The sequence below is a fragment of the Coniosporium apollinis genome, assembly GCF_000281105.1.
Source record: "Coniosporium apollinis CBS 100218 chromosome Unknown supercont1.44, whole genome shotgun sequence".
Lineage (NCBI taxonomy): Eukaryota > Fungi > Ascomycota > Dothideomycetes > Coniosporium > Coniosporium apollinis.
The window spans coordinates 115143-136160 of record NW_006913306.1 but is presented as its reverse complement, the minus strand read 5'-3'; the positions used below and the strand labels follow the sequence as shown (position 1 = coordinate 136160).

Here is a 21018-nt window from a genome sequence, read left to right as displayed (position 1 = left end):
AAGTCCTATTGTGTGGAGTGTGGGTCACACCAAGCTGATGGTGTTGGCAAAACGTTGCTCCGTTTGCGTGTTCCATTAGATCCTTGGGTGCTTCACCTGGGATCATGGGAGGACGACGTGAGCGGAAACATCTCCAGGGCTCGCTCTTCCGATGCCTTCCCTGCCATGCCATCGGAATTGTTCCGCTATGCCTGGCCTTAACGCCTGGTTAGCACCGTATACACAAGGCAAGCTGGCAGCGCCGAGATGGCACTCGCACGCGTTGGCCATGAACCACCGAAGTGTAGGCCTCCAAGCCGTGAACTCTTTGGCACACACTCGCGCCGGGCTCCTGAGAAACGGTGAACGTTAATGGGATCAACCTTGATCGACACAATCTGTGCGGACATTCTAGACCAAGTCCCACCGTCGGTTTCACTCAAACCACATCTCCTGCCCAGCAGCACTTAGCCTCCTGGTCATCAGCTGCCACATCTCGTCTTGGAACTGCGCCTGGCCGTCCGGCACCTGTAATCCGCCACCGGTTCCCCCAGCGCCAACAGTGGCACCCAGTCCGTCACTCATTCCCTGGTGTTGGGTCTTGATAATCTCCGGTAGGGACATTGGCGGACTGATCGGCCCCTGCGGCAACATGCTCCTCGCCATGTGTAGCCATGGCTGCTGCGGACTCATGTTCTCGGCGGTCGTATAATTTGTTCCCGGGCTTACCGCTGCAGGTGGAATAGCAACTCCTTCGCCCGGACCGGCAATGTACGGAAACAGCTGCTGTAGCTGTTCCAGTTTCTTCTGCAAAAGCGACTTCTGCACCGCACTAAATCTTGGGAAAGTGAAGAGGAAACGGAGGAGGAAGAGAAAGTCATCGACTCTGTTGAATGTTTCTTGCAACGTCGCAGCTGGGACGTGGATGATGACGTCTGCGATCGTGTCTGTGAGCTCGAACAGCTTCTGCAGAATGCCGCTACCATGGATCTCAATTGCCTCTCTGCTCATTGTGCTTATTACCGCACGGATTCGACTAGACAGCCGCACCGGAAAAAGGAGGGACATGCATTCTTTCTGACTGAAGGAAGAAAGCAGACACTTCGACATCGCCATCTGCCAGACAAGCATGCGGAGCCATTGCCGAGTGATGATGAGGTCAGCCTGTTGCATTTCTGTCAAGAAAGCGGTGGTTTCAGAACTCTCTTCCTCGTTGTCGAGGCGCTTGTGCATATCTTCGATCCAGGTGCTGCTTAGCGAGGAGTTGGAAGGGGATTGGAGGCTGAGCCAGTTGTTCAAAAAGCCGCCGTCCACGAGAGAGAACAGCTTGATGATCTGGGTGAAGCCTTCGTGTACAATGATGGAGATGCTGCTGTCAAACTCCGGAAGGGCGGACAGAGGGCTGAGTACTACCGGGCGGTGTTCTCCAATGGCAAGAAATCGCTCATGTACGAAGGCAAGCCAGTAGAGGCGCTGGCACCGCGCGCGCTCGGTTGCGGTGAGCTTGGCCATGGCGGCGTCGTCGTCGACACGCAGCATCAGGATCATGGTGATGGCTTCACGCATGTAGAAAAAGGCCATGTCGATGTGCTGGAGGGTCATCAGGCAGTTGTGCACGAACATTGAGACCATGATTTTCCGTGTGGTAATGCGTTCGTTAGGTAAAATGGGTCCCCGTAGCTCGACGGCCCGCCTGCAGAGGTCATAGACTTGCTTCGTAACATCAGGGGACGTGTCTGGTCCGGTCTTGGTCAAGTTCATGGTTACCGCGGCGAAGGCATACGCAAACGCACAATGCTCGATATCAGTGTGCATGCGCAGAATGGACTCCCTGGCCTCCATTTCAGTGATGATGGGATTGACAGGGTAGACAGAAGCCTGGTAGTCCGGAAGCATCTCGAGAAAGAAGGCCGTCTCTAAACCCTCAGCCGGCGAGCTGACTGGGTCGGAGAAGCCATCTTCAGGAGAATCTGTCAAGCTGCTTGTTGAAGGCGTGATGCACGGCATGATGGCGGGCTTCAACGGCTGCGATGAAGATGGAGCGTTCTGCCGGCTGTTGCGGTAGCCGGAGATGACGCTCCCCCGCTGGCCGTTCTTTCTTACTTTCGCGGCCGAGTAGATGCATTTGAGGTTGAGATGGTTGCACTGCTGGCAGCGCTGCTGGCCGTTGCACTTGACCTTACGGAGCCGGCAGGCGTCGCATGCTTTCGACTGAGAGCTGTCAGCAATTGTGCTAGGCTTCCGTCCTGATGTAGTGCCCAGTTTACCACACGCCGCGGTTCCTCTGGAGTCTGACGGTCAGCCATCGTCATAGGGGGCAGCTAGACAACCGGTGGATCCCTGATCAAGGGCAAGCAGACGGGATGCTATCGACTCCTCGACTCGGACTGATGTCCGGACTGGAAAATTGGAATTTGCGTGACCCGAGTGAGAATGCGGGGAGCCCAAGGAAGCGAAGATCCACGCCCCACCACGTGCGCTCCCGCTTCTCCGGAAGTTCAAACGCAGCATCGGCACGAGTAAGCTACGATACACAATGACTCCTGTAGAGACTTGAAATTCGATCATCTACATAGGATCTGGAAGTGAATCGGTATTAGAGGCAATTTTGGAAAGGTCTACGCAGCCCGGCACCCTACAGCTCGTGCCGTTTCGTAACGAGTCCCCGACAGCCTTTGGCGTTGTGATATGACGTTCACGGGACGACGGCCTTGAAGAACGTCCGCCGAGTGGATTGAACACGATCGTGCAGACAAGCTCCCGAGAAGCAGCCACGATGCTCCTGCAAGTCATCAGCTGTTCCTGCATCAGGATCGGTGTTTTTTGATACGGAGCCTTCGCCTGTCGAGTCACGTGAGTCGGATTTCGCTGGCCGTTGGCGAAGGCTCCGTCTCCGAGGCTCAGGATCAACCATCCGCCGAGCCATCCAACTTCACCGCGGTCCTGGTTTGCTCGAGCACAAACTCTTCCGGACAACCACGCCCACGCGCCGTTTAGAGTAAGGTTGCAGCCGGCTGAAGTGGGTAGACGGCGCCATCAGCTCGACTCGGTACTCGTGCCATGGCCGCGGTGGAGTCCAGCAAGCCGTTTCGGACCGAGTGACGGCCAGTGAACATGCGATCAACCTCCTGATGGGAACCCGTCCCGCTACCTCGTCACTCCGCAGATCCCCCGAATTCCACACCCGCACCCATTACGACACCCCGCCGCTTCGTGGCCTTTGGGACGCGGGGAGTTCCCATCTGAGGTCACTTCGTCTGGTTGATCTCCCAGCTGCCAGCTGTGATATTCGCCTCGGTCCGCGCTGAAGCCAATGGGTGGCATCGGTTGTGCCAATCAACAAGCATTCGGCTGGTACTTATCGCCGTGACCGAGTAGCTCCCCATCGTAAAAACTTTGTTCGGGCATGACGGTGCTCGAGTAAGTGTTCATATATCCATCGCATCGTTCAGGTTCGATTGGCAGCATATATTTCCCCTCATCCCACATCGCCCTCGCTGTCTTCGTTCGTATTTCCACAGCTACCGTCTTTTTATCTCAGCGAATAATACAGAGGTCGATTTCTCTGTTTCCCTCCTCAGACTTTAAAGCTCCTCAGAGTTTGCTGGCTCCACCTCACAGTCCTTCCGAACACTGTCAAGATGGGCAGCATTGTCAATGGCACCAACGGCGTATCGCGCCGCCAGCGCAAATACTGGCAGGACGCTACCGTCTACCAAATATACCCAGCCTCTTTCAAGGACTCCAACGGCGATGGTATGGGCGACCTACAAGGCATCATCTCCAAACTCGACTATATAAAAGAGCTTGGTGTCGATGTCATCTGGGTCTGCCCAATGTACGACAGCCCCCAGGTCGACATGGGCTACGACATCTCTGACTACGAGTCCGTCTATCCGCCCTACGGCACCGTACACGATATGGAGGAGTTGATTGAGGGAACACACAAGCGGGGCATGAAGATAATACTGGACCTGGTTATCAACCACACCAGTGATCAGCATGCCTGGTTCAAGGAGAGTCGAAGTAGCAAGGAGAGCGAGAAGAGAGACTGGTACATCTGGCGCCCAGCGAAGTATGACGCAGACGGCAATCGGCGGCCGCCGAACAACTGGCGCTCCGAATTTGGCGGGTCTGCGTGGGAATGGGACGAGGGATCGCAGGAGTATTACCTGCATCTTTTCGAGCCACAACAGCCTGATCTGAATTTTGAAAATGAGGAGGCGAGGAAAGCCATATACGCATCTGCCATAGAGTTTTGGCTAGAGAGGGGCGTCGACGGTTTCCGCGTCGACACAGTCAACATGTACAGCAAGCACCAGGAGTTTGTGGACGCCCCAATAAAAGACGAGACGAGCTTCTTCCAGAAGGCTGCAGATTTCTATTGCAATGGTCCCTACATGCACGACTACCTCTCTGAGATCTACGCGATTCTGGAGAAGTACGACGCCTTCACCGTCGGCGAACTACCGCACACACCAGATCCAGCACACATCCTCCGTTACGTTTCTGCTGAGGCGAAGCAACTGAACATGGTATTCCAGTTCGATGTCGTCAACGTGGGATTGGGGCCAAGATACAAGTACGACTCAAAACCGTACAACTGGGCGTTGCCGGAGTTTAAGAAGGCGCTTAGCGGTACGCAAATTCTGATCGACGACAATGATGGCTGGACCACCGCTTTCCTCGAGAACCACGACCAGGCGCGCAGCATCACGCGGTTCGTGACTGACAAACCCGAGTTCCGCGTGCAGGCCGGAAAAATGCTTGCAATCATGCTGAGCGCATTCAGCGGGACGCTGTATCTCTACCAGGGGCAGGAGATCGGCATGGTCAACATCCCGAAAGACTGGCCCATCGAGGAGTACAAGGACATTGACGCGCTGAAGTACTACAAGTTCGTCAGCGAAAGGACCAATGGCAATCAGGCAGAGCTGGATGCGGCGCTGGAGTCACTAAACTACTTTGGCCGCGACAACGCCAGGACGCCGATGCAGTGGGATGACTCACCTCACGGCGGCTTCACCAGCGGCAAGAAACCGTGGATGCGCGTCAATGACTCTTTCCACGAGATCAACGTTGCGCAGCAACAGAAGGATAAGGACAGTACCCTGGCGTTCTGGAAGAAGATGCTCAAGCTCAGGAAGGAGTATAACGATGTCTTTATTCATGGCAACTACAAGGTTCATGACATGGAGAGCCCGAGCACATACATCTTTACTAAGAGCCACAACGGGCAACAGGTGCTGGTCCTTCTGAACTTCACGGAGAAAGAGCAGGAGTACAGCGTGCCTAGCGAGGTGGATGGGAAGCTGGAGTTGCTAGTCAGCAGCGCGGATAGCACTGAGGGTCCCCTCAAACCGTATGAGGGCAGACTGTATCTTGTCTCGTAATTCGTTGTCGCTTTTAAGCATGGTGTTCTTGGCGTTAGAAGTTATACACTTGCTCAGATAGAGAAGGCTTCCTAGTAGAGGCATTGCTGGCGCAACTTGGACGGATTCGTAGAGCTACATAATACCATCTCGTTCAAGCTTTATCTTCCACCTACTGCAGGCTTTCCTTTATCTCCGTACCTTCGACATTGACCATCTCGTTCGTGTGTATACCCTATTACACACCCTCACCTTACTGCTCTCCCGAAGAAAGGTTGCTATATCGCGAGCCTAGCAGCTCTAGGTCACTGACTCTTACAAGTTACAATCTCTCTGATCTGTGGACTTCCCATCCACCCTTCGCAATACAGTCGGCCCCCCTCAATGGTATCACGGCCCTCGCTATAACCGGCACCCCGGCTTTCATGACTACCGCCGCTGTGGCTGAGGAATCCAAAAGGCATGAGTCAAACGTTGAACTGTGCTTGATGATGTTTTTAATGGATGCGGGGAGGAAGTCCTGCGGCCCTGGTCAAGGGCGAAGGGGTGAACTTGTTAACGAGAATGGCCATGGGGCCTGTGGAATATCCTTGCACAAGATACAGGAAGGCGGGAGAGGGCTTCTGAATGCGTGAGGGAGCTGCTGCTAGGGAGTGGATACAGTCAAAGTGATCATGCTACGCAAAATACTGGGATACGCTGGATTGGCAAATGCCCAGTTGAGGAGTCAATGCAGCACATACTTGACCATGATGACAATCCTGAGACTTCGGGATTCCAGGCTTGATTGCGGATGCAGTGATTCTGGGCTTTGATAAAGAAAAAACGAAGCGAGTGAGTACGCTCAGTCAACTTCTAGCCCGCAAAGAATGTTCCGCGATACTGAAGATGGAACCTGACGCTTCCAACCCATATGATGCAGATTCTTTACTTCGAGCCACCACTGCTCAAGGCCCAGATTACGCAGCCTGCCGGCCACACCAAGCACACCGTCCGCCTCCTCATCATCATCCTCTTCCCCATGAACATCTAGCCGTTTCATGAGAGCCGCCAGATCAGCACCGACGTCCTTCTTACAACGAACCTACACCCCCCTTCGTGTCTCATGCAAGATTGGTAGAACCCAAACATATCTTGCGTCCCGCTTATGCAGTGTCTTCAGCTCCTCCTCCCTCTCAGGTTTTACCACACGCGCATTGCGCCAATCAAGGAGGCATTTGATGTAAAGCAACCTCTCATAATCCTCAACATCAGAAATCGGGGGCACGTCGAATTCGGTCCTGTCGCGCAGTGCTCGGAGTGCGTTGGCATAACGACGGTCGGCGTTGTCGTTGAGGCATCTTTCGCAGAGGAAGTCTCCAGCGAACGTAGGAACCTTGTGAAGGGCGCAGTTGGTGCGACACGGCCCGTAAGTGGTCGTCGTGACTCTGTAGCCGCATTTGAGGGTATACAGATCCAAGATGCAGAAGGCGACCGTGGAAGAGTTGGGGCCGAACGCTTCTGCCCTGGGTTGCACCTTGCATAGTTGAGTGGTGGTGAACATATCAAAGTGGTGCTGGACAACTTGCGGTAGAGGGCGTCTTAAACGATTAACGGAAAAAGAAAGCGGCGGAGAACGGACGGATAGGGTGGATGGGCTGGCAGTCTTCTGGTAGACGGCAAGCTGCTCTTCCTTCTCTTTGTCGAGGAAAGCGTTGGAAGCGAGAGAGAAACGTCGTGTTTGATAAGAGAGATGGCGCGCCTCTACGACTCGTCTTTACAAGGAACGTAGTCGTATCGCTTTATCCAGAAGTGTTGGGGAGGATATAAGTCCGTGATAGGAGAGAACAGTACCACTACCTCAACCTACTAGCGGCTGGTGCATGATAACTCTCACAACACGTCTCTATCCGCCTTGATGAACGACGCGTTTCTTGCAGGACTATGATATTGAAGAAAAAGATGACGCGGAGAAAGTTGATCGTTACAAAGGAAAAAAAAGAATCCGATACTGTTGCTTTGTAGCTTGCCTGTCTACATGTCAAGTGACAAGTGGTATATGGTAGGGAAGCACTCGTACACTTGATCGAACGACGCCTGAATTTGAGAATTCGACATCCTCTATCAGGCACAGCAAGCAAGCACTGTTTAGTGACCACCTCTCGGGAGAGCGATTAGCTGCCGACCTTACGCTCAAGAGATATTACCGATCCAGACAGCCATGGCCGTCTCACTTAGTCTGGGATTTCGCCGGCAGTTCGTAGGTCACTTCGAGGTACAAGTGAATGGAAGGTTGCTCTGCGGAAGGCCCATGAAGAGCTGCACAAGGGTGGCAGCGGCCTGGCGGTTGGCGCCGTCTTTTGCAGGCCGCCAACTCGGGCGGTCGACCAATCGTTCCGCTTTGAAACTCGAAACGGAAACGGGCCACATCTCAAACGTCAAAACTCGGCGACTTCACGAAGCGCGAATGTCAACCACTTGTACCTGCGGCTCTGCTTCACTTCGCTGCAGAAACATGCTAGGAGTCGCCATGCGAAACTAGTTCCTGAACTTTGCAGTGGAACGTCGCCTTCACTCGTACCGTGTGCGCATCTACTGGTCCACTTTGCTCCCAGCAACCGGCTCTAACAGCCTGTCGCGTGTCCAGTGAGCCTGATCTGCGAAGCCTAACCTTCCGGCGCGGTGTGCTGTCCGTGATGTAGCGGTCGGAGCAGAGACCCGCAACGCCACCGGGTGGTGAAGGCGAAGATGTAGGCTAACCAAACCATTGTCGGAGCATCGACAGAAACTGGAGTAAATATGGAAACACATATGCGGCAAGAGTCATGAGTCCTTCAATTCTGGTCGAGGTAGGTGAGCCATTAGTATGCTAGTGCTGCGATGCTTCCTACGCGCCGATATATCGGGAGGACAAGCGGGCGGCTGCTCGACACCAGACCGCGTTTAGTGTTGCACGTATTCCGATTCCAGATCTACTGGAACCCTGTCACACGCTTCCTGCATTTCCTCCACGTTTCGTGCAATTGCTCAAACGCTATGCCATTGGTGTTTGTCACTTCACTGTACTGTTACATCTCTCACGATATCCAGTCGCCTTGGCGTTTCCCGTTTCATTGTTGCTGTCGCCCACGGCCATAAGGCGCAACGCCACTAGGTACCCTTGGGTACAGTCATCTCCTGCTTTCACTGCGCCAACACCATAAAGCCGGCAGAGGTCCCCCTAACAATGACCGCTTCAACAATGCTATTGTCGGCTTTGCTCTAAGATTGATTTTCTTTCCACGTCATTGCGCCGGCGCATTCACAATACCTTCATTGTAAATACTTCTTGCCTTGCCTGCCTACTTATAGTCACTTCGGCCCTCTTCCATTCTCTTCTTCAGTCAAGAACTCCCAGCAGGATCTGAACTAGCAACAACATTCTCTTATCAAGATCTTACTCACTTGCAAGGTCCTACTCACACAATCACTGTCTTTGACTCAACACTTTTGGATTTTTAAGAACATTTCGCTGGCCGAAATCGCAAACATCAACCTCTCGAACGTCACCAAGAAACTGGCTTTCCGCACCGCAACGTTCTTCACGAAATCCCCACAAATGGCACCTTCCATTTACAAATTCGCCCTCCTGGGACTCCTCGCCGGACAAGCCGTCGGCCACACTTGGCTTGAGCAGCTCGTCGCGATCGATGATCGTGGCAACTACGTTGGCGATTATGGCTATCCTCGCGGCTACCACGCCCGCACTGAACCTAAGTTCGATGGTCCCTTGAACCAGCACCTTCTTCCTCTGGCATCATCTGGCCGGATCGCCATCGACGAAACCGATCTTCTCTGCCATCCTTCGCAGAGGGAAAGGCAGCAGATCAGCAACGAGTATCCACGCCTCCAGGTTGCGCCTGGCTCTTATGTCGCCATGAAGTACACCGAGAACGGACATGTCACCTTGCACACTATCGGGCATCCGTTCCCGCCCGACCCAAAAGCAGGCGGTACTGTATTCGTTTATGGCACACTCGAGCCGAAGGGTGATGAGAAGATCATGGATGTGCTCAAGTGGACTGCTGACGGCAGTGGTGGCGACAAGCGAGGCAAGCTCCTCGCCATTCAAAACTACGACGATGGCCGATGCTACCAGCTCAACGGCAGCCCGGTAGCCGCCGAGCGCAGCAAGACTCAGGCAAATCCGCTCCCTGGCCAACCTGGCTCTACTAGCGAGCAGTGGTGCGAGACCGACGTCCAAATGCCCGATGACCTCGAGAGTGGCCAGACTTACACCCTCTACTGGGTGTGGGACTGGCGCGCAATCCCCGGCTTGGACCCGGGCAGACCGAACGGCAAGGAGGAGTACTACATCACGTGCTCCGATGTCGACGTCGTGAACGAGCCGCCCCGAGGCAAAGCCAACAACGCTCTCGTGCAGCAAGACCCGCAAACCGCCGCGGTCAAGAACTACAAGTCTCGCACCGCGGAGGTGTCTGCACCGACCATTCCCGACGCCGCGCCTACGAACGGTCAGAAGTCACAGCCGGCTGCCTCCAGCACACCTGCTGGCTCAAGCACACCTGTTGCCTCAAGCACACCCGTCGGCTCAAGCACCTTCGCTCCCTCGAGCACATCCGGATTCCAGACCAGCGTCACTTCCGCCGCTGTTTCCCAACCGCCACCGACTGCAGCTCCCGCACAGCCTGACGGCAGGCCCGATGGCCGACCCGACAACAGGCCTGATGGCGGATTCGAGCGCCGACCCGACGGTTTCAACGGTCGCGAGACAGTCGTCGAGACCGTCTACATCACCGTCACAGGCCCCAGCAACGGCAGCTTCGTACGGCCCACCGCGCCCGTGGGAGCCAAGTTCCGGTACTAGGCGTTTTCTATTTTCTCGGGTTCTTGTGATTTCTGCATTGCATTGCGACGGCGTTCGCGGTTCCTCACTTGCCTGTCACTAACGATGGATGACCACTGGCTGGTCTTACGATCTTTACACATCTTGGGCGGCACTGTCATGAAATGTGATGAGCATAGATAGCTAAGGCTTAGGGCACTAGAAGGCGTTTTGGCTGGTTTGATCGTTCGGTGGGATACCCGCACGCGTAATGAGTGATGGCGGGATACATGTGGAAACGACAGACAATGAAAACAGTCTCGGGAAACGCTTTGATCTCTTGATAGTGCTTGTGACCCGTGGTTGTAATAACGAACTCGAGAACTGCCAACGGTATTGCGAACTGCCCACATCTCAACACTCATCACGTCGACCCATACAAACTCAAACACGCTCACGGGAACCCTTCTATCTGTTCTCGTGGACACACGCTCATGGAGGTATCTCACACGGTCATCATGGCCGCTAGTGACGTGGCTACCACAGCCGATTCCCAGCCTGGCAATATCCTCCCCAGACGAGCACGCACTGCACAAACCGCAGTGGAGAAAGCCGATATCTATGCCCGATGCTCCATAGCGCCGCCCCATGGTACATTGTATTGAACAACGACGGCCACGCCTCCTCGCCCTTAGAGTTCAGCGTCGCGGTCCACCTCCATGTCGTTGTGGCCATTCACCTCGCCGTTCGCTTTTGGCACTGTTGCCTCCTTGTCGATCATCTGCCTGGACACGGAGACGATGTTGTCTTCGATGAGCTGCTGGCCGACGGCTTCGATGTCTGTGTTCGACAGGGTCAGGTCAGCACTCCGTCCTGGTCGTTCTGACAAAGTGGTTCCGGGGGTTACGTACGCTTCTTCGGGTCCACCTTGCCCACATATCTCGTCTTCAGCTGCTCCTTGGTCAACTCCGTCTCCTCCTTGACCCTCTTCTCGTACCCCTCCGACAACGAGACCAGCCGCGTCAACCTCTCGATATTCCGCTCGCCCTCCTGCTTAAAGTCGTCCATCTGCAGCGCCTCCGTCCACACATGCTTATGCAGGTTCATCAGCATGTTCTCCTCGAGCCCCGTCTTGCGGTAGTTGATCCCGATGCTGTAGTAATGCCGATTGAGGCCGTGTATCAGCGCCTGTATGGAAGGTTTGTTGAGGTGCCCCAGGTTCGAGGTTGTTTGCCGCGGCTCGTGGCCCATCATCAGCGTTTGCGGGTTGATGAGGCGGAAGGCGTCGATGACGACCTTGCCCTTGACGGACTGGATCGGGTCGACGACGACGGCGACGGCGCGGGGGGTGAGCTGCTCGAAGGACTGTTGCGTGTTGATGTCGACGGAGGAGAGCCAGCAGCCGAAGCCGGGGTGCGAGTGGTACCAGCCTACGACGGTCTCGGGTCTGCGTGCAAGGTTGAGTCAGCGCATGATGCATGAAGCGTGCGGCGGGGAGAGAGAGAGAGAGAGAGAGCAGCCCAAATGAAACGTACCGCCCCGTTTGCCGCAGCATATCCATCATCTTGGTCTGGAATACTGGATCTACCGCCTCGACGCTGACGCCCGTACCGCTTTGAGGCATGGCGAAAACGTCCACCACCCGCACTGTGTAGTCATCCACGAACTCGCCCAGCATCAGACCCATGACTTCCATGGGCACGCCGGCGCGGCCGTGTCGGAGCATCTTCAGTAGCGCGAGGGAGGAGATGTAGACGGTTTCGGAGTTGTCGATGAGTTGGGTGTCCTTGGCGATGTCAGTCAACACTCTCAGAGCTCCTTGCTGGTTCATCCGCGCGTCTTCGCGCCACGACTTTTAGAGCTTCCTTGGGTCTTCGTCCTCTGCTGGATCTTGATGGTACTAGACGGAGCGTACCTACCTGAGCAGGACCGTTCATGCCCATGCCACCCATCTGCTGGGCCGCAGCCAGCATCCGGTTTAATCGGTCCATCGGTGGCGTGCAAGGAGATGTGTGTGTCAAGGAAGCTTCAAGAGGCCGAAACAAGCGACAAGAGGCGGGTTTTGTCGAGTTGGTGCAGGTGTTGTGGCGGGTGATAGAAGATGGCAGACAGCTGTAGCGGAAGGTTGACGGATCGTCACGCTCCAGGCTCTCGGAGCTTCGCGGTCGCGCCAAGGCCGGGAGAGAGCAGAGCCGCACTAGTCGCTCACCGCCCGCCGTCACCCACCGCGGCGCCGCATGTTCAGTTCGGTTCAGTTCAGTTCGGTTCAGTCCAGTTCAGAGCAATGCCCTCCCATCTTTCATCTTCGAGCTTCTATTCCTAACCAACCTCCCCAGCCTCCTTCTCAACTTTCCTCTACGCTGGCCCTCCGTTTCCTCCTCTTCTGAACCTTCTGAACCTTCTGAATCTCGCCCTCCACTTGTAGCGCTAGCATCCAAACCCCTACTCGTCATGGCGCGCGCTGTGGCTCCCTTGGACGACCTGCCGGTTAATGGCTCCTCGCAATCGCGGAAAGTCGCCTACTTCTACGACTCTGATGTGGGAAATTACGCTTATGTCGCGGGCCATCCGATGAAGCCGCACCGGATACGGATGGCGCATAGTATAGTCATGAACTACGGCCTATACACCAAGATGGAGATATATGTGAGTAGCATCCCAGCCTGGAGAGCGCTCCTCACATCTGCCCTTTCCGCTCCTCCGCAACTGTAGCGACATCAGCTGACACCCCACCCAGCGCGCAAAACCAGCCACAATGCACGAGATGACCCAGTTCCACACGGACGAGTACATCGACTTCCTACGCAAGGTGACGCCGGACAACATGGACAGCTACGCCAAGGAGCAGGGCAAATACAACGTCGGCGACGACTGCCCCGTCTTCGACGGCCTCTTCGAGTTCTGTGGTATCAGCGCTGGCGGCAGCATGGAGGGCGCCGCGAGGCTGAATCGCGGCAAGTGCGACGTTGCGGTTAACTGGGCGGGTGGACTGCATCATGCGAAGAAGAGCGAGGCGAGCGGGTTTTGCTATGTTAATGGTGAGTTGGATACCCCTGTCGCATGCTCTCGAGTTGCGCGCCTATGGCGACGGTGTTAGGGGAGTCATGCTGACGAAAGACTAATTCCTCGTAGATATCGTCCTAGGCATCATCGAACTCCTGCGCTTCAAGTCGCGCGTCCTGTACATCGACATTGACGTCCATCACGGCGACGGCGTGGAGGAAGCTTTCTACACCACCGATCGTGTCATGACGTGTTCTTTCCACAAATACGGCGAATACTTCCCCGGAACCGGCGAGCTGCGCGATATCGGCGTCGGTAACGGAAAGTACTATTCCGTCAACTTCCCCCTGCGCGACGGCATCGACGACAAGACCTACAAGAGCGTCTTCGAGCCGGTCATCAAGGCGGTCATGGATTGGTATAGACCTGAGGCGGTGGTGCTGCAGTGTGGGGGTGATAGCCTGTCGGGCGACCGGCTGGGTTGCTTCAATCTCAGCATGAAGGGCCATGCGAACTGCGTCAAGTTCGTCAAGAGCTTCAACCTGCCCGTTCTGGTGCTCGGGGGCGGCGGATACACCATGCGCAATGTCGCGCGGACCTGGGCGTACGAGACCGGACAGCTGGTGGGGCAGGAAATGGGTCCGCAGCTCCCATACTGCGATTACTACGAGGTGAGTGACCCGATACTGAAACAGAGCTCTTCTGCTGTTGCGAAGAACACAGCTAAGAATCCCCCAGTACTTCGCCCCCGACTTCGAGCTCGACGTGCGGCCCTCCAACATGGACAACGCCAACTCCCCTGAATACCTCGAGAAGATCAAAAACCAAGTCATCGAGAACCTACGGCGCACCTCCTTCGCGCCCTCGGTGCAGATGACAGACGTCCCCCGCCACTCCCTCATGCCAGGCATCTCCGAAGACGACGAAGCGGCCCTCGACGATGAGGATGAAGACCGCAATCAGGACGAGAGCTATACGCAGCGCCAGTGGGACAAACGCATCACCCGCGACGACGAGCTGAGCGAGAGCGAGGACGAGGAGATGAACCAGAGGAACGGGGTCAGGAGACAGCCGGGACGGAAGAGGAGGAGGAATATCATGGACTATCAGAATCCGCACCCTGCGGCCGATTTCCCTGGGTCGGGGCTTGATTCCCCGGCGGCAGGCAGCAGGAACGGGGACGTCGATATGGATGGTGACGGCGATGGCGACGGTGATGGCGCTGATGCCGTGCGTTCGCCATCATTACGCTCGAGGCAGTCGAGCGGGACGCCCCGGCCGAATGGCGAGGATGAGGTCGATGGGAGCCCGCGGTCCGAAAGGTCGAGCTCGGATGGTGCGGGCAGGGCGGAAGACGAAGAAGAGGAAGAAGAAGAAGAAGAGGAGGACGGCGATGTGGATATGGGCGACGATGAAGCCGCGTCGGGCTCCGAGGCTGCGTCGGATGGCTCGGAGGCTGGCGAGGAGGAACTACCGCAGCCGCCGCCCAATGCGCCGAACTCGCATCCGGAGGCTGTGGCCACGCCGCCGGAGTCGCCTGGTGCTGTGGGTGCGGGTGTGGCTGTTGGCGAGAGCGCGGTGGGCGTGCAGCCGAGTGCAGCCACCGACATGGAGATGGAAGACGCGGCTGCGGCGAAGGCGGAGGGTGAGAGGGAGAGGAACGAAGAGGATGTCAATGCGGAAGCTGGGGCGGAGCTTGCTGCCCAGGTGCCGTGATCAGGTCGGAGAGAAGACGTAGCAGATTTGAGCAGTGGGTGGTGTAGAGGCGGCGAGGGTTTTCCCGAGAAAAAGGAAGACGGAGTACTAGTGATGCATGGGCGTCGGGATTTAGCGTGCGATATACCTCCAGGATGGCTGCTGGTTTACTTTTACATCATTTTCCGTGGCGCTTTCGGCATGTTTGGCCATGCGGCGAACGCAAGAATCAGATACTCACAATGTGCTCGGGCGTGCAAGAGGAAATATGTTAGAAGAGATAATCACAAATCTCAAAAAGTTTCATACCTCCTTGTTCGTTAAGCACCGGCTGAATCTCTCGGCGTATCTTGCGCTGGGTATATTGGCCTAACCAGATCCTTGGATGACGCCCTTGGCCTCTTCTCGTTTCACTCATTCGCCCTCTTCGCCTGACCACCGGCACCCTACTCAACCTCCAGCAACTCGTACTTCCCGCCATGCTTCTCCAGCGCATCTTCTACCCTCTCCATGATCGCGAGCACCTTTTCCTCCTGCAGCCGCTGTCCCACGACCTGAACACCGACGGGCAGTCCCTCCATCTTGATGGCGTCGTAGTACTCATATGCGCCCTGTGCAACCCCGTTCAGCTTCTCCACAGAGAAGCTTGGCGGCAGCATATCCAGGACTCTATCTACGTGCGTCACGGGTATGATGCCGCAGGTGTAATCGAGCTACAGAGGCGACTGTCAGCGCCATCCAAGAACTCCATGCTGGGATTCTAGGGCGAAGCAGGGGCACTCACCAAATTGAACAGAAACGTATACCCGCAGCTGCTAACCGCCTCTTTCATCCCTCCATGCGGCACAGCCGGCGTCGCATTCGGCACCGTAAGCATGAAATCCATCTTCGCTTCCTCGCGCCACCAATCATGCCAGCGCGCCTTGTACGCCTCCCGCCTGGCAACGAGTCTCCACTGCTCAAACGCGCTCTTCTCCGAGAACTCCTTGAGGAGCCCTGCCCAGACGTCGTCCTTGCGAACGTACTTGACCCACAAGTAGTGGATCCACCTGAACGGCCGCGGCAGCGCCATATAGAAGCTCATCTGCCTTGCCCCGGGGTCCTCCCACTCGCCGGCGCGGAAGAAGGAGCGGAATGTGCGGCAGCCGTCCGCGTTGAGGAGCTGGGAACCGATGACAAGCGCCTCGTAGGGCGACGGCGGCGTAACGTCGAAGCATTCATGCCCCTCAACCGTCAGCGCCTTGACCGTGTTCTGCAGCGCACGTTCGCAGGCCGGGGACGGGTCCACGACGCCGTCGGTGCGCATGACGCCGATGCGGAACCTGGGCTTGGTGCGGTATTCTTCTGTGACATCGCTGCGCCAGCGTATAGGGTGGACACTATGGTCGTACTTCCAGGGTTCCATGCCGACGAAACTGGACGTGAAGTAGGTCAGGTCGTTCAGGGTCCTCGCCATGGGGCTGAAGACGCTCGGGATGCCTTCCTGCCCGGGCATGCTGGTGTTCATGCCCATTTTTGGCCAGCGCCCCGTTGAGCAGCGCAGGGAGTAGCAGCCAGAGAAGTGGGCGGGCGCGCGGACTGAGCCTGCCACGTCACTACCGATGCCTATGCGACTACCTCCGAATGCCAGGAGGGCTGCTTCGCCGCCTGTGGAGCCGCCGGGGGAGTATTTGGGGTTGTGAGGGTTGGTTGTCCGGCCCCAGACGTCGTTGGTGGACTCAAAGGAGAGGAGGGTGATGGGGAGGTTGGTCTTGACGAAGGGGACGGCGCCGGCGTCTTTGAGGATGCGGACCATGGAGCCGTCGACTGGGTAGGGCTTTCCGGTGTTGCAGGAGTAGCCTACGCTCACGTCGAAGCCGCCGACGGCTACCGAGTCTTTGAGGGAGACGGGTATGCCGGCAAGTGGTCCCTTCAGGTTTATCTCGCCCCGCTCTATCCATTCTTCGGCTTCGGGAAACAGGATCTCTGTCAGGCAGTTTGTCTTGTGTTGCGCCGAGATGGCGACCTTGCCGTAGGCGCGGAGGACGTCGACGGGGCTGGTGATCTGCTTCTGGACATCTTGGACGAGCTCCTGGATCGGCTTGCCGAGTATGGTCCGCTCTTCGGGTGCCAGAGGAGAGAGGTAGGGTTTCGGTAGGGTAGCAATCTTCGAGGCGCGCTCTGCTTGCTTGCGCTGGCTGTAAAGATACTGTGAGCTTGATGCTGTTGGTAGCAAGATCTTCGGATGCATACCAATCCCTCCAATGTTGAAAGTAGTCGAATGGATACATATCAGTAAACTATGAGTAGTTCACCTGCTACGCATATGAAAGATAGAGAGGAACGAATGTGTTTTACTGTACTATTGCACTGCGGGGGAAGTTACACTATATGGGGGACTGAAGCTCCAGCCGACGGAAGCCGATAAGATAAAGCTCTCCGCGTGGACATGCCGAATGCAGACTGGCTGCCATCAAGGACAGAACGCGTTCGCTGCGCGTCTGCTGTTGCTCCTCCATCGCTCGGCGCAGCAAGCAAAGTTCGTGTCCAGAACTAGAGAACTCGCGATGAGCGTAAGCCTGCGAAGCCGCCATCGCCGCTAAGTGGGAAGCCCGCTCGTCCTCGATCCGGCTCGTCCAGCACGTCGCCAGCTGAAGAGCTCGAGCTCAGGCTCAGGCTCATGCTCAGGTCCTTACAGCGCGATCGTCAAACGAGCGCCTGTACACTGCGAGCAAAAGAGATTGCCAGCTGAACCTGCAATTGCTGCCTCCAAAGAAAGAGAGACTTCTACAGCCTGGCTGCTGACAGCTCGTTCGCGGAGGAGGATGAAACCATCCGGATCGCTGCTCAGCGACAACTCTTGCACTAGCGGCGGGCGGATGAGGCCTGCCGAAAGCTTGAGATCGTGGCTCAGAGAGCCTCAAGCCTGAAACTACGCGTGTGGGACATCTGAGTGGCCTGCTATTGTTGTGTGGAGGACCAATCCGTCGCAGGTTGCTTGTAGCCGCCAGGTCTGACTCTAAAACGTCGCTTGGCCGAAATCGGAATTATCCGTCTCAGGCTCTCATTGGAACGAAGCAGCGTCTAGTAAAATCACTATGAAACTACCATCGAAATACAATGGTACAATTATAGAAAGTACTCTGATCTGTGCAACTCAACACATCTGATCAATATGATGGCCAGATACTTAAGACACGTCAAAGTCTGCTCTTTCTCAGCATCATCAACCACATCACCTCCAACAAACACTACTCTTACGACTTTCCTTGAGTCTGTTTCATTTGTTTGTCTCTTTGCCATCGTTCCTTCATAAGGTCTTTCGTATCAATCGATCTGTTCCTTTCGTCTGCTGAGCGGACTTTCCAGTCACTTGAAGCATTTTTCAGCGTCGCCATCACTCGTCGTTACTCAACTCAGCCAAATTCAACCTCGGTCTATCAACATGCCTATCCCAAGCTATGGCGCAGCTCCTCTCAGCAAGACTTTCGTTCTTGTACGGGCGATGCAGGTCATCTCGATGATTGCAATCGTTGGCATGACGGCCAACTTCGTCTCCGAGATCATCCAATCGGGCGTGGAACCGCCAAAGGAGATTGTGGGCACGCTTTGTGTGGTACGTACTGCTCTGTCAACGGAGTAGAAACCCAAGCTAACTCTGGTAAAGACCTGTATCGCGGCCCTTTACGTCCTCATCAGCGTTGCGTTCTTCTGGTCTGAAGCGAACATCGGCCTCTTCGTCATGGCTGGCGCCGACTTCGCCCTCCTGATCTCTTTCATCGTCGTCGCAGTCACAGTCGGAAAGCCTCTGTCCTTCCTCAACTGCTCCCTCGTGAGCGACGCCTCCAGGGCTGTCAACGCTGCATCGGCGTATGCCTTTACCACCTCCGTAACGAGCAACCTGGGCGTCAGCGGGGCGAACCTGAACTTGTACTCCTGGGCCGGCGCCACGAAGCTCAACTGCTACGTCTCCAAGGCCATCTGGGGCTTCAGCATTGCTCTTTGGTAGGTCCAGCTTGCAATAAATCTTGTCTCAGAGCATTCGCTAATTGTACCCTAGCATTCTCTTCACCACCTCTTCCATTTTGCTGCCCACACTCTTCTATAAGAACAAGAAGGCCGCTGCGCCTGCCAAGGGTGAGGCTTAGACAATCTACAGGAAGAACATGGAGCGAGATTGCATCAGACAGCTGCGACTGTGCGGGGCGCATTGGATCGCAGGCCGAGTCTGCGGTGTTGGATATCAAGTGGACGAGCTGAACTAGGAGCTAAAAAAAACATCAACTGCATTGCGAAGGAGTTTGGGCATGTTTTCGTTTCTTGCATTCTCGGCCTCGATCACAGACACTGCGTGTCCATAATACAACAGACTCTCGTTCTTCTAAAATCCAATCTTCATTGCATCTTCATGCAGTGCATTTTCGCGCGCGATCCAGCTTGGAGATTTCCGCCGGAGGAGCGGCAGAGCGGAGTCCATGCCTGTGAGATGCAAGAATACGACGATCTTGCATAACCGATGCTCTCCCTCAGGTACCTGTACGAAGCTCGGCGTAGCTGTTACACAGTACACTCTTACCAGCGCCTTTCCAATATTTGGTGCTGTGGAAGATGTTACTCTACTCCTTGACAGCTAACAGCTTTCGCGCTGAGCCTTGAGTGAAGTAAACCTACTCCAGCCACGCACGCTTGGCCTCTGCACGTGTCCAAATCAGGTATAGTGGCGTTTCCAGCAGCCTTGAGGTTAACAAGATATATGCCAACGTTATTATGGACTCGACCCAAGAGTATGACCAAGAAGCAACATCCGACTTTCATAACTCTGAGACATATCGCCATGTGGGCAGATTGGCTTCGGAAGACCTTCGTTATACCTCAGAATGTGAGCTGCTTTGATAAATTCAGCCTATACGGGTTTGACCCTGATTGCAGTTCCTCAATGTGCCATGCATCAGCTCCTCACCCCTCTTGTGCTTGCCTGCAGAGACTCTCGTCGAGATACTCAATCGCGCTGGACCAGTAGATCAACTTGCACTCGCACCTGTGTGCAAACACCTTCTCCAAGTCTCTGCACTAGTCTCGTTCAAGACATCCACTCTCGTCGGGCAGAGTGTGTCACGCCGCCGCTCCACCATGATAGAGCTGCTGAACCGTATCAAGCCATTAACGGCGACTGGACGACCGAAGAAGGCCTGGCGTATCTGCATAGACTGTTTACAATACCGACTGATGAAGCAAAGCCACCGGTAGAAGAAATTGACCAAATTGGGTATGGAAAACTGGAGAGAAGTAGTAGCAGACTGGGCCAGTGGGTATTTGGGGCAGTGTCCGGAGTGCTGGTACCAGGAGAGCACGGTGATCTATTCAGAGCCTACGACCCCGATCGAAACTTAAAAAGGTCAGGATCTTTGGCTCGGCAGAGAGCAAGTCCATGATCGATTGCATCCTGCTGACCTTTGAGAGTTGCTGACTAATCATAGCAGCGCAGGTGGAGCTTTTCTCCTGACGGGCAGCCAGCTCTACTACGCGATGTGATACGCTGAGCAACATCAAAATCGGCGACTCAGAAAAACCGCCCTGCTCATCGTACATGAGATCAAGTTACTAAAGCTTCGTCTTAACGCATGCTTGGAAACTGGGTTGTAGGAGCCGGGCCAGACTGTAACAGCACAACGAAGATAAATCTAGGGAGCGGGTATGAGACCGGGGGTTTTCCTTAGAGCACCCTTGTCTCGGGTGATGTACGCTGGGCCAAGGGCCGTCCGAAAATGAAGGTTGTCGCATCAAAAGCTTTCCATAGCCCTGGAGGTGAACAGCCAAAAGGACAACTAACAGATTCAAAACACCTTGCGTGATCGATGCATCGAAGATGTGACACAATGGACCTCGTTTACTCTCTATCGCATGAGATTGGTCCAGCCGCTCTACTATCGGCAAGATCCTGAGTCCAGTTTGACCGTGAATATCGTATTGAGAAAGCCGAAGCAAAGATGCGGCAAGGAGCATTTCGGATCGCCCTCGGGCCTCGAGTAGAGTGACTTGTACAGACAGTCTGCGGCAGAAGATATGTACCGCTAACCTCGGAAGAAGCGAGACCCTCGAAGTTCTCTATCGCAGATTTTCCCTGACGTTTTCCGCGATGCCCTACATATGCATATCGGCTGCAGCTAACCGAAGGCGTTAAACCGC

At 55.4% G+C, this 21018-nt stretch overlaps 7 protein-coding genes across 7 annotated transcripts; 4 read left to right on the top strand and 3 right to left on the bottom strand.

Moving 5' to 3' along the window:
* Window positions 1-414: 414 nt before the first annotated feature.
* On the bottom strand, window positions 415-2285 carry W97_07683 (uncharacterized protein; the record flags this gene model as incomplete). The annotated part of the gene is made up of 2 exons (XM_007785600.1): window positions 415-2190; window positions 2247-2285. The coding sequence occupies 2 exons, from the start codon at window positions 2283-2285 to the stop codon at window positions 415-417; spliced, it is 1815 nt and encodes a 604-aa protein (XP_007783790.1).
* A 1335-nt stretch (window positions 2286-3620) lies between these two features.
* Window positions 3621-5372, top strand: W97_07682 (uncharacterized protein; the record flags this gene model as incomplete). Its single annotated transcript, XM_007785599.1, has 1 exon — window positions 3621-5372. The coding sequence occupies one exon, from the start codon at window positions 3621-3623 to the stop codon at window positions 5370-5372; it is 1752 nt and encodes a 583-aa protein (XP_007783789.1).
* A 3556-nt stretch (window positions 5373-8928) lies between these two features.
* W97_07681 (uncharacterized protein) lies at window positions 8929-10197 on the top strand (the record flags this gene model as incomplete). The annotated part of the gene is made up of 1 exon (XM_007785598.1): window positions 8929-10197. The coding sequence occupies one exon, from the start codon at window positions 8929-8931 to the stop codon at window positions 10195-10197; it is 1269 nt and encodes a 422-aa protein (XP_007783788.1).
* A 649-nt stretch (window positions 10198-10846) lies between these two features.
* On the bottom strand, window positions 10847-12146 carry W97_07680 (26S proteasome regulatory subunit rpn11; the record flags this gene model as incomplete). The annotated part of the gene is made up of 4 exons (XM_007785597.1): window positions 10847-10995; window positions 11067-11602; window positions 11691-11941; window positions 12075-12146. The coding sequence occupies 4 exons, from the start codon at window positions 12144-12146 to the stop codon at window positions 10847-10849; spliced, it is 1008 nt and encodes a 335-aa protein (XP_007783787.1).
* A 460-nt stretch (window positions 12147-12606) lies between these two features.
* On the top strand, window positions 12607-14874 carry W97_07679 (uncharacterized protein; the record flags this gene model as incomplete). Its single annotated transcript, XM_007785596.1, has 4 exons — window positions 12607-12801; window positions 12893-13193; window positions 13288-13829; window positions 13897-14874. The coding sequence occupies 4 exons, from the start codon at window positions 12607-12609 to the stop codon at window positions 14872-14874; spliced, it is 2016 nt and encodes a 671-aa protein (XP_007783786.1).
* Window positions 14875-15299: 425 nt separating this feature from the next.
* On the bottom strand, window positions 15300-17083 carry W97_07678 (uncharacterized protein; the record flags this gene model as incomplete). Its single annotated transcript, XM_007785595.1, has 2 exons — window positions 15300-15566; window positions 15638-17083. The coding sequence occupies 2 exons, from the start codon at window positions 17081-17083 to the stop codon at window positions 15300-15302; spliced, it is 1713 nt and encodes a 570-aa protein (XP_007783785.1).
* A 1194-nt stretch (window positions 17084-18277) lies between these two features.
* On the top strand, window positions 18278-18980 carry W97_07677 (uncharacterized protein; the record flags this gene model as incomplete). Its single annotated transcript, XM_007785594.1, has 3 exons — window positions 18278-18448; window positions 18500-18837; window positions 18893-18980. 3 exons carry the CDS (start codon window positions 18278-18280, stop codon window positions 18978-18980), a joined length of 597 nt encoding a protein of 198 aa, XP_007783784.1.
* Between the last annotated feature and the right edge of the window lie 2038 nt (window positions 18981-21018).